The sequence below is a fragment of the Erinaceus europaeus genome, chromosome 8 (genome assembly GCF_950295315.1).
Source record: "Erinaceus europaeus chromosome 8, mEriEur2.1, whole genome shotgun sequence".
Lineage (NCBI taxonomy): Eukaryota > Metazoa > Chordata > Mammalia > Eulipotyphla > Erinaceidae > Erinaceus > Erinaceus europaeus.
This window is the reverse complement of record NC_080169.1, coordinates 2,014,444-2,030,592: the sequence shown is the minus strand read 5'-3', so window position 1 is coordinate 2,030,592 and position 16,149 is coordinate 2,014,444. Positions and strand designations below refer to the sequence as shown.

Sequence of the window (16,149 nt, the reverse complement as noted above, 5' to 3'; positions counted from 1 at the left end):
TTGCATTTATGCTTTGTTTATGTAAAGTATTTGTAAATAGACAAGAGCAATTATTGTTATTATAGCAATTTTTTCAAAAAACAATTTGCCCTTCTCATTTTCTGTTCTGTGGCAAAATATGCATATAATATAAAATATGTATGCTTTACGGCTTGCCATTTTAATGCCTAGAGTAAAGGATTTAGTGCCATTAAGCACATATACATTGTGGTGAAAAACCATTACTATTATTCATCTCTAGACCAAACTGAAGCTTTCCTGCCTTCCCCCCACCTCCGGCAGTTTCCTTTTCTATGATTCCCTGATATTTTGAATAAGAAAATTCAAATATTAATTAAGATGATAAAGTTGTTCTTTTTCACAAATATGTTCTTGCCTCTATCATCCATCAATCCCTAGTTTCCCTCCATCAATGTTTCCTTTGAACACATTTCAGTTGCTGTGTTCTTCCCCCTAACCACTCTGCCTTTCATATTTTATTCATTTTAAAGATATTTATTTATTCAGTAGGGACAGAAGGAAATTGAGAGAGAAGTGGGAGATCGAGAAGGAGAGAGACAGAGACACCTGCAGCCCTGCTTCACCACTCATGAAGCTTTTCCCCTGCAGGTGGGGACCGGGGACTTGAACCTGGGTCCTTGTGCACTGTAACATGTGCGCTTAACCAGGCGCACCACCACCTGGCTCCTGCATTCATCTTTCTACCTGTAGTTTTTCTACTTTGACTCATAAAACATTTGACATCCTTAAATGAATCCTTAAATGAATACAATAAAAAGTTAAGTTAGATAAAATGTCTGAGCAGGGGTTCTGTTAGGATCACGTGAACTTGAATTCCCCATCTTGTTTCACAAGCGTCACACACAAACACTTGAGAAAGTGCACAAGGAGATGGACTTTCCAAGGTTATAGGACCTTGGGCAAATCTCTTAACTTCTATGAATCCCAGCACTTTCTTCTATAAAATGGAGAAAACAAATGCTTACCTGCCCCAGGTAAGGATTCTGTGGGTCAGTGTCTTGAAGAGCTTGGCGCAGGCCTGCCCCATCAGTGCTGAGCATGTAACATGTGCGCTTAACAAGGTGCACCGCTGCATAGCCTTATGATTAAAAACATATTTACTTCTTAACAAGAGTGAGGAGAAGAGAGAAAGAACCAGGACATTGTTCTAGGCAGTGTGATGTCAGGACTCAAACACAGAGCCTCACGTCTGAGAGAGTCCAACCCTTTATTCACTGTGGCACCTTCTGGGCTTTGAAGTTATATGATTTAGGGACAGTCTTTTCTTGGGATGTGGGGCTGTGGTCAGAGGCTGAGGTGCACTTACTTCTCCAGATGTTTGTGCTGAAGTTGGCGCCACGTTCTGCTGATCTGTGGTGAGGGGCCCGGGGCAGCAGCTGAGACTGTGGGATGCTTCCTTCTTGCTGGACTTCTGAGTGATTCCCTTGCTTCATTAGGCATCTTGGGACTGATGGTGGGCGTACCATCTGACCTGCTAACTTTCTGGTTGGCACTTTGGTCTTTAAATAGCCCAGACCTCAGCTGTATTCAACCTTGTTAATTTGTGGTTGTGCTTCGATGTCGTGAATGCTAATTTTTGAGTCAACTTAATTGTGCTGTGAAGTGACCAGAATTTGGCCAAATACTCTGCTGGATGTGCCTATGATGAAATGTTTCTTGATGAAATCATTCTTCTTCTTTTTAGTATATATGTATATATATTAAAAGTTTATTTACTTTGATTTTTAAATTTATTATTGAGAGGGGAGGGGGAAGATAGAGAGACAGAGACACCTGCAGCCCTGCTTCACCTCTCGTGAAGCTTTCCCTCTGCAGGTGGGGACCAGGGACTTGAACACAGGTCCTTGCACACTGTGATGTGAGTGCTTAACCAGGTGCTCCAACGCCTGGCCCCCTAGTTTGTATTTTCGGGACGACGGAGAAAGAGAGAGATCAGGGCACTGTTCTGCAGTGCAGGCAGTAAACCTAGTGCTTCATGCACAGGGAATCTAAATAAACCCTAACAAGGACTCAGGTCCTGTGCCATGAGGTGAAGCTTGTCTGTGGTCAGCTGACTGCACTGCCTAATGCCACTGGGTCCATCCAGGCAGCTAGTGGCCAGGATGGAACAAAAAGCCCAAGTATGAAGAACTTCTCCTCCTTGGCCACTTGAGCTGGAAGATTGGTTCTTTTCTGGTCTTTGGACTGGCCTTGAAACATTCACTTTCTCTTTTTATTTTAAAAAAATTATTAGTGATTCAATAATGGTTAACAAGATTGCAAGATTGTAGGGGTCCAATTCCACACAGTTCCCACCTTCAGAGTTCTGTGTCCCATCCCCTCCACTGGAAGCTTCCCTTCCTATAAAGGGAGCATGGACCTAAATTCTTCATGGGGAGCAGAAGGTGGGAGGTCTGGCTTCTGTCATTGCTTCTCTGCTGGACATGGGCGTTGGTGGATGGATCCACACTGCCAGCCCACAGTAGCGATGCAGATAACCTATGCTTTATCTGTAGCTGTGATAGTTCTCCTTCAAGTTCTAGTGGATGTCCTGGTGCAGAATAAACCTGGCAGTCAGGGTTCTTCAGAGAAACAGAACCGAGAGAGAGGGGGAGAGAGGGGCTTGAGGGGGGCGGTGGGGAAGCCCTGGGAACACGATGTTGTACGCTAAACATAACCAGAGATGAAAGCTGGGCCATGTGGGTGTGATCACAACTCTTGCTCTGAAGTGATAGCTGATTCCAGGGTGAAGACAGCGGGTCTGCCAGTGGAGCTGAGCCCAGCAGCTTTCTTGATCTCTTGCTCTTTTCCCCCTTTTGTTGCCCTTGTTGTTGTAGCCTTGTTGTGGTTATTATTATTGTTGTTGATGTCATTTGTTGTTGTATAGGACAGAGAGAAATGGAGAGAGGAGGGGAAGACAGAGAGGGGGAGAGAAAGACAAGACACCTGCAGACCTGCTTCACCGCCTGTGAAGCGACTCCCCTGCAGGTGGGGAGCCGGGGGCTCAAACCGGGATCCTTCTGCCTGTCCTTGCACTTTGCGCCACAAGCGCTTAACCCGCTGCGCCACCGCCCGACCCCCTCATTTTTGTTTTTGTGTTGCTATCTCCAGGTGTGGTCTGGGACAGATGGTTTCTTCCCTGCTGTCTTTCTTCATTTCTTCTTTGTAAAGGGGCTAAAGGTGACTTGGAGTGGTTTGTCGTTTCAAATTTACCTCAGCAGCATTGGAGGACTTTGGATCAGATTCTTAAAATTTGCCTCTTCACTGACTCACAGTCCCTACAGACTTCAGTTCCAATCCGGTTCTGCCACTTTCTCTCTGACCTTGGGTGAGTTATGTCTCTGCACCATTATGCTGGTCAGGACGGTAGTTCGTACATACAGGCAACCAACCTTTGCTATTATCATAATGGCCACCAATAAGCTACTGCTCCTCTTGTGGGTGGCGAAATGTATATTTGGGAAAAAGGACAGAGGCGAGACATGTCCTCTGGATGTGGTTCAGGGTTAAACTTGCCCTTCTGCCTTCTGGGGACAGTGACAGCTCTGTCTACATATGGCCTTTAAGAGACATATTTTGACAGCCACTTGGTTACCCAGAGAGATGAAAAATATGTCAGCCTCGTGTCCCCGTGTGTTATTGATGTTGGCCTTTCCTTCCAGCTGCGTCTTATGGTTCTTGTCAGAGGAGAACAGGAAGGGTTTTCTCTTTCCTGTGTCCCTTGGAAGTAGGCCAGGGTGGAATCCTGCTCCAAAAAATGTTCCTTCCCGTTCCAAGGTGAGAAGCATGAGTCACATCTGGTCCATCCCTGCAGCCTCTCCTCCACTCTGCTTCTCCCCTGCACTGTTTCACGGGTGATTAAAGACCCAGCCAGCGCTGCTGGGGTGAGGTCAGACAGGTGCAAAGAGGGATTTTCCTCTGCTTTGCAAACACCCCCTGACGTCATAGAGCCTCAGGGCGCTATCAGTTGTTGCTGTGAAAACTCCATCTGACTGGATATTGATTTGGCCTGATGCTGAGCAGCAGCTGGGACAAATGGGGCCTCCACTTGCTGCGGGGCTCAGGCTGAGGCAGGCGACCCAAAGAGGAGAAGCAGCGTGGCTTAAATGTTTGCAAACTGTAAGCAACATGGGCTCAGCCAGAGGCCCAGAATGACACGGTGCCAGGCCGTTGCCCGGATGCCCAGAGTAATGCGTCCACATGTGCGTTTCGAGAGCAAACTCTGATAAGCTCTCCATTTAAGTACTTACTTAATTGGTTTACAAAAAGAAACAAAGAAAAAGTGAAGTCATTACATTTTCAGAAGACTTGTTTTTAGTCAGAAGTATTCCACAACTCAGCAACAAGCGCCTTTCTTTCTTCCTACTCTGTCTCTTTTAGTTTTTATCATCTTTATTTATTGGATAAAGACAGCTAGAAATCGAGAGAGTAGGGGAGATAGAGAGAGAGAGAGAGAGAGAGAGAGACAGAGAGACACCTGCAGCCCTGCTTCACCACTTGCAAAGCTTTCCCTCAGCAGGTGGCGACTGGGGGCTCGAACCTGGGTCCTTGTGTGCCGTAACCTGTGCGCTCAACTAGGTGCACGCCCACCCGGCCCCTCTTCTTTTCCTCTAAAAACATTTATTTTATGTTTTAGATGGACTAAGATGCCTCCTTCACTAGTAGTGTTTTCCAGGATAGGACAGAATCATAACCACAGGAGGGATGATATCACTGAAATTCTCATCAAGTCTGTAATAGAATTGAGTGATCTGCGTCTCCCTGCCATTATTCTGACATCAGCACATTTTCCATTTGGCGAGAATGCTGTTTCTAAGAGCCACAATCACCAGGAGAGCTCCAGAAGTCAGGAGTGACCATCCCTCTGTCCATACATGCGTCACCCAGTTTAACTTTGCAGTGGGAGGTGAAGGGGAGTTACAGAGGTCATACACTGAAGTTTCCTCTCTCATCAGCTGGTCTCAGCACACAGAGACAAGTAAGTTCTGCAACAAATAAACAGGAAAAGAAGTCACGAGTTGCAGACATTAGTGGTGAATTATGTGTTGCTCGAAACTGATCTAACAGGAACGCTTGCTTTCCGGCCATTGAATTATTGCTCGGATAATTAAAATTGGATCCTGGAGAAGGAGGTGGCGTCTGTGATGTTGCAGGCACCGATTTTCACAAGTGTTCTTTGTACTTGGGTGGGGGCAGAGGGCGGGGGCCCACTAAGGGAAATCTTTCTTATTTAGAGACTAATTGGTTCCGAAGACTCCGATTTGCCCAGAGTGGGAGCAGAATGGCTTCTGACAGAACCTCATTGCCTTGATTGGAGCCCTTTTCTGGGACTCAGCACTCTCTTCATGCTTTGGCTATAAATTTCAAGTGCTCCTTAAATCCAGCCAAGCAGGATCATTTTCATTTCTTCATTGATGTGGAGCCCAGGTGGTGGGGAGCCATATAACTTAACTCTACCTGTGAGCACCCACCAGGCCCCACACTGCTCCTGGTGGTCCATTCGTGGTTGTCCAGCCTCTTGCCTTGCATGCTGTAGTTACTTGTAAATTGTCCTCATCTGTTTCCATTCATGTCTGTAAATCAAGCCTCACTCCCTACTTTTAGTTGTCTGGTAATATTGCAGAAGTACGAGTGCATGACTACATCAAATCCTCATGACTTTTTCCCTCTGTATGTTTGAAGGATTATCAACCAGAATCAAGATGCCTCTGGGGTCTTTTTTATTAGGGCAAATCTGTCAGAAGTGTGTGGGTGGGAGGCATTCATGAAGACATTATTCTTTTCATCTCCTATGTCTGAAAAATCTGTTCACTTCTGAGTATCACAGCACGTGGAATGGACCATCTAGAGGTCCCCGAGGATAGTTTTGAAAACACTGTCAAAAGTAGTTAATGTTCTTTATTCCCTTTGTGTACCGAAACACACAGAATGTGACATTTCACTTTTCTGGAAGTACGACCGCTCGATAATTTAAATCCAAATGTTTCTATATACAGCTATGCCCTGGGAAGTACCTCAATGTTCTTTCCTGGCTGGGTAACCCCACTTGCAGATTCATTTGCTTCCATGCCTGCAGTTTAGTCTTTGAAGATAGTTTATGTGGCAGGAACCACCTTGGAGCATAAGGAGATAAATTTCATAGTCCTTCTTTGAGAAGCACAGCTGGTCATTGGCTAGTTATACACTCAGGGGTAGTGATGGACATATATTCACTGTCTCTGCTTTCCTGGAATCTGCTGAATCTTTAGTGCTATAGCCAACAAGGAAGTAAGTTCATAGGGGCTAGGTGGTGGCGCACCTGGTTAAGTGCACACATCACAGTGCACAAGGGTCCAGGTTCAAGCCCCTAGTCCCCACTTGCAGGGGGAAAGCTTCACAAGCAAGTCTGCAGGTGTCTCTCTGTCTCTCTCCTTATCTATCTACTCCTCCCCTCTCAATTTCTCTCTCTCTATCCAACAATAAATAAACAAATAAAAAATCTTTAAAAAAATATATATATATTTTGCCTCCAGGGTTATAGCCAGGACTCGGTGCCTGCACCACGAATCCATTGCTCCTGGAGGCTATTTTTTCCCTTTTTGTTACTCTAGTTGTTTTACCACTGTTGTGGTCATTATTATTGTTGTTATTGATGTTGTTGCTGATGGATAAGACAGAGAGAAATGGAGAGAGGAGGGGAAGACAGAGAGGGGGAGAGAAAGACAGACACCTGCAGACCTGCTTCACCGCCTGTGAAGCGACTCCCCTGCAGGTGGGGAGCGGGGGGCTCGAACTGGGATTCTTCTGCCGGTCCCTGCGCTTTGCACCACCTGCGCTTAACCCGCTGCGCTACCGCCCGACCCCCAGTAAAAATATTTTAAGAAAGGAAGTAAGCTCATTGTCACTGATGGATTAGTACATTGCTATCACTGGACTTAGAATACTCCTGCATCTAGAGCCTCAGCTTAGTCTGTGCCATTTCTTGAGATCATTTAATATCTCTGATGAATTGATCCCGGGGAAGCGGGGGAGGCATCCTTGATCCTTCCCAGCCACATTTCACTCAGACTGGTTCTTTATAAACATCCATCTCTTTGATGTCTCCTTGCCTTCAGATGAGAACCTGTTCTCAGGTCTTTCCTGACAGCTCTCCTGTGGTCCCTCCTCCACTTTCCCCTGGGCCGGGCCACTGTTCTTGTCCTCACTATGCACTCCCTCCTTCCTGCTTCTTGACCACCAGAAGCTCTTTCCTGCTCCACTGGAAGATGACATAAGTTGCCTCCAGCAGTGACCATGGGCAAGAGAGAGATTCCACCCTCCCTGCTGTCCCTTCTGAGAGCTCAGATGTGAACGTTAAACCATACTGTTTCCTAAAGCTCCAGTTACCGTCTCAAGTAAGACCGGCCTGGTCAACTCACAGAATTTCCTGGTCAACTCATAGAATCGCGGGAGGCAGAACATGACTGTCACTGTTCTGAGTCACTGCCTTTTAGAGGGTTGTGCCCTACAGCAAGAGTTGGCTGGATGGCCAACCTATTTGTAGATAGGCCCCATCCACATTGCTTTCTTTACTGGATTCTGTTTGATTTCTCTTCGTAATCTATGGTGATACGTTTGCTATTTCACAATCTGTTGACTGCCTGTTTTCCCAACTGGACTAATGATTCCTGGTGCAGGCCCTGAATATCCTGAGTAGCCACTGCATACCTACTAATCTGTAGAATGCCTGACATGCAGGGCATATTCAGCAGATAGTTGAGTGAATGAGTGGAATATAGAAGATTATAGAAGATTTAATGAATAGATGAATTTAGAAGATTTAAGCGTTTGTGGCTTGTCTCAGCCTATTATTTATTTATTTATTTATTTATTTTTGTCTCCGGGGTTTTCTCTGGAGCTTGGTGCCAGTACTACGAATCCACTGCTCCTAGAGGTCATTTTTTCCCCATTTTATTGGCTAGGACAGAAAGAAATTATGAGGGGAGGGGGAATAAGGAGGAAGAGAGAACAAGAAACACCTGCAGACCTGCTTTACCACTTGTGAACCATACTGCAGGCGAAGTAGCAGGGGGCTGGAACCTGGATCTTTGCGCTTAGAACTGTGTGTGCCTAACCAGGTTAACCCACCCCCAGCCCCTTTATCTCTAGATAGAGAGATCCGGATCTGCGAGTAATCTCTGGTTGCAGTTCAGACATTAACTTCTCAAAAAACTTGATTTTTTCCCCCTTCTTTATAAATCATGTTTTTGTTTTGTTTTATTTTATTTATTTTTTAATTTCTTTATTGGAGAATTAATGTTTTACATTCAACCGCACATACAATAGTTTGTACATGCATAACATTTCCCAGTTTTCCATATAGGTTTGTTTTATTTTTTTGTTTGAGCACTATTCAGCTCTGGTTTATTATAGTGGTGCAGGGGATAGGACCTACAACCTTGGAGCCTCAGTCATAAGATTCCTTATTTTTTAAAAAAAAATTATTTATTTATTGGATAGAGACAGCAAAGGGGCAGAGAGGCACCTGCATCCCTGCTTCACCACTCACAAAGCTTTCCCCCTGCAGGTGGGGACTGGGGGCTTGAACCTGGGTCCTCGTGCACTGTAACATGTGCGCTCAACCAGGTGTGCCACCACCTGGCCCCCGAGATTCTTTTTGTGTAACTATTGATATTATGCTATCTTCTCTGCTCCAGATCCTACTAGTTAAAACACAGTTCTGCTTTGCATTTACTGCCGACCTGATTAGACAGATTTTAATACTTCTTTTTCCAAGAATGAGAAGATTAAGCTTTCACCTGGCATCCAAGTTTTTCTTCCATCTTCTCTGTTCCTTTCATAGCCCTTCTGATCATATCAGGCTTCTTGTTATTCCCTAGAACACTACATACTTTTCCATGTTCCCAGCTTTTTTTTCCTTTCCTTCTTCTCCCACTCCCTTCAGGAGGTCTGTGTTTGTGCTTTTTGTGGGGTCTTGTCTGTGAACAAGCTATAAATCCTGGGACAGAAGTGGGAGTTTTTCTTGAGACCCAGGAAAGAAGTAGATAACAGTGCCCTGGCCCAGGAGACAGGAAAGATGGCTCCTGGACCCAGATCAGCCACCATCAGCTTGGGTAAAGGGATCGCTAAGTCCACCCTCAGTCCTGAGATCTTCTGTGTTCAAATTGGCTTCACAGTGCTAGGAAGAGCAATCTGCTGATTAATGTGCATTTGAGTCCCATTTTGGTTGACTGTAACATCAGCAGTTACACATGAAGAAAATTTAAGTTTCATTAACGCAGCCAAGTCCGTCTTGCTGGGCTGGCAGTGCATTCTGGAGGCAAGGTGGCCACTGGGCCAGGAGTGAGAATGTCTAACTGTCACACTACCTGGCTGCTAGTTAGAGGTAAGCTGGTAGGCCGCCCTGTCCTCACTCTGTCATTTATGTACTGCAGGTAATAATGACTGACTCACGTATCACCTCAACTGATGGATCAAATAAGATAATCCCACAGCTCATTATCAAAATGGCTCATTATCAAAATGTCACTGAAACAAAGTTTTTGATGTTATTTATGTATCAAGATGATGAAGGGTGCTTTATTACTATCTTACATTTGCCCTTGGGTAGGCCCTGTTCATAGCTTTCCTCCCTTTGTGCCTTTTTTTTTTAAAAATTATTGATTTAATAACGATCAATAAGACCACAGGATAAGAGGGGTACAATTCCACACTAGTCCCACCACTAGAGTTCTGTATCCCATCCCCTCCTTTGAAAGCTTTCCTGTTCTTTATCTCTCTGGGAGCATAGACCCAGGATCATTATGGGGAGCAGAAGGTGGGAGTTCTGGCTTCTGTAATTGCTTCTCCGCTGGACACGGGTGTTGGCAGGTGGATCCATTACTCCCCCACCCCGACACAGTCTGTTTCTGTCTTTCCCTAGTGGGGTAGGGCCCAGGGGAGGCAGGGCTCCAGGACACATTGGTGAGGTCATCCGTTCAGGTAAGAAGGTTGGCATCATGGTGGCATCTGCAACTTGGTGGCTGAAAAAGCATTAAGATACAAAGCAGAACAAACCACTTAATAATCAGGACTCTAAAGGTCAGACTACAGCAGATGAGATTGGGGGGGGGTCTCTATTTTGGAAAAAGCTAGTAGGTCTATTTTAGGTATATTCCAAGGGGCCCATGACTTTACTAAGTTTTGTCTGAGCCTGACAGCTAACATGCCAGTGAACCAAAGGCATTGTCTGGGGGAGATGGTGTCAGAGTTGGAAATAGGACTAGAAAGCTGAATCAGGGAAGAGAGTAGCTCCCAATTATGGGAAAAGTATTTAATACCGTTAACTGTAAACCCCATCGATTTGACCTGGAGCCCATATTCAGCACAGCAGCTTGTGTGACCTCTGCATCCCTGTAGGTCAGGGCTCACAGTCTGTGGTCACAGCTGGGAACATTCCAGGCTGCACTCCTTGCCAGATACATCTTCCTTGAGCAGCAGAGTATGTTGTCCCAGCCTCCCTTCAGAGACTGAGCCAGTCCTCACCAATGTTGACCCACACTAGGGCAAGGTCCTGTAGGGGCCCACACGTGGGTCCACGACGCCTCTCTCTCTCTCTCTTTTATTTATTTATTTGCCTCCAGGGTTATTGCTGGGGCTCGGTGCCTGCACCACAAGTCCACTGCTCCTGGAGGCTGTTCTTTTTTTTTCCTCCTCTTTGTTGCCCTGGTTGTTTTATCGTTGTTGTAGGTATTATTATTGTTTCCATTGCTTTTGTCGTTGTTGGATAGGACAGAGAGAAATAGAGAGAGGAGGGGAAGACAGAGGGGGAGAGAAAGACAGACACCTGCAGACCTGCTTCACCGCCTGCGAAGTGACTCCCCTGCAGGTGGGGAGCCGGGGGCTCGAACCGGGATCCTTACGCCGGTCCTTGTGCTTTGAGCCATGTGCGCTTAACCTGCTGCACTACCACCCAACTCTTTCATTTAATCTTTTTATAAAATAAAGCAAATCATACTTCAACAACTTTAAAAACTTTTGTCTACATTTTTCTTTTTAATTATCTTTATAACTGGATAGAGACAGCTAGACATTGAGAGGGTAGTGGCAGGGAGACACCTGCAGCCCTGCTTTACCACTGGCCAATCTGTCGCCCTGTAGGTGGGGACAGGACTCTCGAACCCGGGCCCTTGTTCACTGTAACATGTGCACTCAGCCAGGTGCACTACCACCCAGGCCTTATTTTCTTTTTCTTATATTTGATAGGACAGTGAGAAATTGATGGAGGAGAGTGAGATGGGAGAGAAAGAGAGATACATACAGCACTGCCTCTCAGCTGGGAAAGCTGAGCCTCTCTGGGTGAACTGTAATGTGTGTGCTTAAGCAGGTGGGCCGCCACCTGGCCCCAGTTTCTGATATGTTTGCTGATATGGTCAGTGCTACACTTCTATATTCTGACAGACTTCCCAAGGTGCTCAAATGGATAAAGCCTGCTCTGAGTAACCTTGCCCCTGCCCCCCACAATTTCTTTAAATAATCTCTTCTGTTAGCATCCCATTCCCTCTGGCCACCGTTCCTTGCTGGGTGTCATCAGGTGGCTAATTGGTTTCATTCAGATATGTGAATTCTGTGCAGATATGTTGGCTGCTGAATGCTGTGTTTGATAGTCACACTTTGACTCCTTGAGAACCTGTGTGCTTCTGGGCAATCTTTAAGGGTATATTCCAGCGAGGTGACTTCAGATTTATGGCAGGTGATGTGTGCATCCTTGCCAGCTACACTGCAGCGCACGGTACTGGCCATGCCAACCATATCCACGTCAGCTCTTTTATTTATTTATTTATTATTCTTTATTTTTTATTATTTTATTTTAAATGAAACAACTGTTTATTGTTTTATTTATATATGTATTATTTATTGGCTAGGACAGAGAGAAATTGAGAGGGGCAAGTAGGGAGAAGGAGAGAGAGAGAGAAAGAGAGAGAGACACCTTCAGCACTCATGAAGCTTCCCCCCCTGCAGGTGGGGACTGGGGGCTCGAACCCATGCCCTTGCTCACCGTAACAAGTGTGCTCAACGAGTGTGTCCCTGCCTGGCCCCTCACCTTCATCTCTATCAAAGAGAGAGAGAGCGCGAGAGCACACTGGCCCTTAGCATTAGAGAGCATCTATCAGGACTTGCTGAGTGTGATGTGCAGTCACTTTAGCTCTTGTCAATGGCTTTAATATCTCTAATGCCAGGGCTCTAGGGCATTTTCGGAGTGCTACAAAGGAAAGCTCCAGGCTTAAACTCTGAGGAGCCTGGGGACAGCTTGTGCCTCACCCCTAGCCACCCTCATAGGACCGGACACCCGCCCAGGTTTTCAAGCAAGTGCTGCTTTGCCGCTTAGTTGTGAGGACCCCAGGAGCCACCCACCCAGCTGGGCTGGGGACCAGACTGGTGGCGGGCTGCCCATGCATCTGCTGCACCTGGCCATCCCGGGGTTCCAGGCCTGAATCCGCAGGCCTGCGCCCAGCAGAGGTGGTGCCCTCCCGCCAGGCAGCCCCTCCCTGTGCTGAGGGCGCTAGACCAGACACCACCCAGCGCGCTTTTCTGACAGATGGCTTTTCTGTTGTCAGTTTCTCGCTTGTCAGCAGAGCTGCTGGTAAGTGAAAGAAAGCCCAGAGAGAGAAAGAGAGGGGCGGAGAAAAAAGGGAGTTTGGGCACCCCCGGGCAGGGAGCCAGCGGCTTGGCTTCCACTCTGACAGCCCTGGCTCTCCCGTAGCTGTGCCCCCCACTAGGCACCTCTTCTCACTTTCTCCCTCCTTGCGTGCTCCCCTCCCCTCTCCGCCCCTCTCTGCCGCTGGGCTCTCCAGCTCCCAAACACTTCAGCTGTCAGCCCAATCGCTTCTGGGGCTTTAAAGAAAGAAGAAGAAGAAGAAGAAGAAGAAGAAGAAGAAGAAAGAAATGAAAGAAGAAGAGAATCCAAATGAAGCCAAGGTGCTTTGTCTTTGAGTAGGAGCAGTCTTTACCCCAAACCGTGGCAGCTTCCTGCTGCTTCCTCCAGGGAGCACCTGGGAAGGAGCTGCCCTTGATGTGAGTGCGTTTTAAGTCCCGATTTGGGGGGGTGCCCGAGGGGAGCGCAAAGGCACGCCCGCTCTTGGCTGGGGCTGGAGGGCCCGGGAGAGGAGAGGAGGTGGAGGAGATAACACAGACTCTGAACCCCGCTCTCAGCGCTGCCCCGCAGCTATGGAGTCACCGACCAAGGAGATTGAAGAATTTGAGAGCAACTCTCTGAAGTACCTGCAGCCCGAACAGATCGAGAAGATCTGGCTTCGCCTCCGAGGACTGTAAGTAGATCTCTCTCATCTCTTTCCTTCCCCTGACCCGCTCCCCCTGTCCCCCCTTGATATCTGACTACAGAATCTGCTCACCCCGGCTCCTAAATGGCCCCGTAATGGTCACCTGCAGAGTTCAAGGACAGCTTTTCTGTTCATTCCAGTTGCTGCTACCTTCCATTCCACAAAGAGACTTGTCTTTTGAGGTAGACTGCCTTCCTATTTGCAACTTCAGCTTTCTCTGGGGGAAGGGTAAAGGCTTTAGATTTTTGCTTTTGGTGCAGTAGTTCAGTACACCAGGAGGCATTTCTGGTTCTCTTAGACAGGGAGAAAAGTTTGCAGACACAAGCGATGGACTTCTAACCCCCACACCCACCCCTGAGCACTTGCAGACACCTTGAAGGTGGTTGGTTTAAGAGTGTACCAGTAGTCACATCTAGTATGCTTTCTAGACACACCTAAGTTCTCTTCTTCCTCTGACCAGGTCAGGTCAGCTTCTGATATTTCCCGAGGATTTTTATTTTCCTAGCAGGAAAATGGTGACTGTGGAAGGAAGGATTGTTTTGGACAGAGTGAAGCTGCAACTCACTCGTGGAGTTTCCTTGCCCTGCCTGAGTGGTGCTTTGCTTTCAGTGGCTAGAATTCTAGATGGTGATCTCAGACTTTCTTCACTGTGTTGACCTCTGCCTGTCTGGTTTTGGGTAGTGAGGAAAGATGATGTGAAAATACCAGGGATTTCCTGTGGAGTGATTTCCTGAACAATGAGCTGTGTGTCCCTCTGGGTCGGAAGCTGTACTGGTAGTTGAATGTTTCTTCTCTCTTCCTGCCATCACTACTAGAGACACACTTTGTTGGCTGTTAGACATCACATATCTAGTATGTTCTAAACAGAAATAGTCCTTCCTTCGGCCCTCCCTTCCTCCCTCCCTTCATTCTTCCCTTTCTCTTATTTTACTAGAGCACTGATCAGTTTAGATTTGTGGTTGGGGGATTAAACCCAGGACTTCAGAGCCTCAGGCATCAAAGTCTCTTTGCATAACCATTATGCTACCTACTCCTGCCCCAGAAATAGATTTTCTTCAAGTCTATTCCTTAGCTGTTCTGTTCCTACCCACAGTAGTGATGGAGAAACCAGCTCCCTGAGACTTCTTTTGTTATAGTTATTTAAGAAAGCATGTGGGAGTCGGGCGGTAGTGCAGCGGGTTAAACCCACGTGGCTCGAAACGCAAGGACTGTTGTAAGGATCCTGGTTCGAGCCCCCGGCTCCCCACCTGCAGGGGAATCTCTTCACAGGTGGTGAAGCAGGTCTGCAGGTGTCTGTCTTTCTCTCTCCCTCTCTGTCTTCCCCTCCTCTCTCCATTTCTCTCTCTTCTATCTAACAATGGCGACATCAATAACAACAATAGTAATAACTACAACAATAATACAACAAGGGCAACAAAGTGGAAAATAAAAAAATATATATATAAAGCATGTGTGTGAGCACACACACACATACACACAAAAAAAATTAAAGAAGAAAGGTCTTGATTTAAATCAGGCAGTTTCATTTTAGGGGACTACACATCCCATCAGAATATTCAAAGTTTCTAGAAGAAAATAAGAAAGGAGTGTGTGTGCCTGTGTGTGGGGTCCCTCTTTAAAGTATAACCTGTGAAAGTCCCTCTGTCAGTAACTCACATGGGCTTGACTGCCTCTGATCTAAAATGGAAAACCGTGCTAAACAGTCTGGGTGTTTCTGCGTTGTGCGGCAAGCCGAGGTTGTGAACTTATTTAGAAATCTTGTCTTTCTGACACAGGCCCTCCTGACAACTGAGACTTGCCTCTTTCAGAGAGGTTTTTACAGTGTGCTCCTGTTATATGGAATGAACATCAGAAAACGTACAGCATCCCCAAGGGCTGGATCCAAGATATGAAAGACCTTGCCTTCCAGGCTGAAGGGACTCCTGCAGGCAAAGCCAGGGATACTTCTCTGGGCTGCTTTACAATTCAAAACCAACTCCCTGGGACTATGCAGGCCCCACCAGTCAGAGGCAGGAGAGGTCAGCTGGGAACACAGAGCATTTAGCACTGCAGACACAGCCTTGCTGCTTTCTCTGTTTGAGATGCCTGTGGCTTCTCTCCCCAAGACTTGAAGCTGTGATGTCACTCACAGTACCATTTCCTAGTCTTGTGTGTCTGCCTAGCCCCCAGTGCCTTTGGGTCTTTAGCCCTCTTACTGAGACACTCTGCCCAACAGGAACGTCAAGACATCTGTAATTTCACTCTAAATGCATCAGGATATGCTGCTCTTTCTAAAACTTTAAAAAATTATCTTTATATATTTATTGGATAGAGATAGCCAGAAATTGAGAGGGGGGGGGGGAATGGGGGTAATAGAGAGGAAAAGAGACAGAGACACCTGTCACACTGCTTCACCACTCACAAAGCTTTCCTTCTGCAGGTGGGGACTGGGGGCTTGAACCAGGGTCCTTGCACACTGCAGCATGTACGTTTAACCATGTGCTCTACCACCTGTCCCCCGTACTCTTATTTTTATGACTTCTTTTTTTTTTAAACTAGTGTTTTACTTCTTACTACCACATTTTTTGAAAACAAAACAGTAGTGTTACCATAAGTTGGTAAAGACTCGGGAAGTCAAGGCATATGCTTATTTAGACACTTGGAATAACACCTCTGCAATTCACAAGTCAGCACCCTTAGGAGAGGGGAGAATGTGTCTCTACTTGGCCACACATAGACAGATTGCTACTAACAGAAAAGAAGCCACCTTTTAACATTTTAATTTATTTACTTAGTTATTCACTTATAAATTCAAGAACTCTTTTTCCTCTTTTAAAAACATTTTAATTTATTTATCATTGGATAGAGACAG

The 16,149-nt window shown here is 46.4% G+C and overlaps 1 protein-coding gene and 1 long non-coding RNA gene across 10 annotated transcripts in view; one reads left to right on the top strand and one right to left on the bottom strand.

Annotated features, from left to right (window-relative positions):
* Nucleotides 1–4,512, bottom strand: part of LOC132539849 (uncharacterized) — a 325,383-nt gene extending 320,871 nt beyond the window's left edge. Inside the window, exon 1 of the long non-coding RNA XR_009551117.1 lies at nt 4,478–4,512. This is a non-coding gene — a long non-coding RNA (uncharacterized LOC132539849). The remainder of the gene's footprint in view (nt 1–4,477) is intronic.
* Nucleotides 1–16,149, top strand: part of PDE1C (phosphodiesterase 1C) — a 432,015-nt gene that overhangs the window by 134,777 nt on the left and 281,089 nt on the right. For 3 of the 9 annotated variants that reach the window (XR_009551116.1, XM_060195822.1, XM_060195823.1), the window contains exons 1-2: nt 12,314–12,601; nt 13,171–13,286. The exons of 1 other annotated variant lie outside the window; for it this stretch is intronic. Coding sequence is in view for 6 of the 8 variants with exons in the window: in XM_060195822.1 (XP_060051805.1) it covers nt 12,557–12,601; nt 13,171–13,286 (161 nt within the window). In the remaining 2 variants the exon portion in view is untranslated. Of the gene's footprint in view, nt 1–12,311; nt 12,602–12,621; nt 13,287–16,149 lie in introns of those variants that run through there. 5 more of the 9 variants (XR_009551115.1, XM_060195820.1, XM_060195817.1 and 2 more) reach the window with 4 other exon arrangements.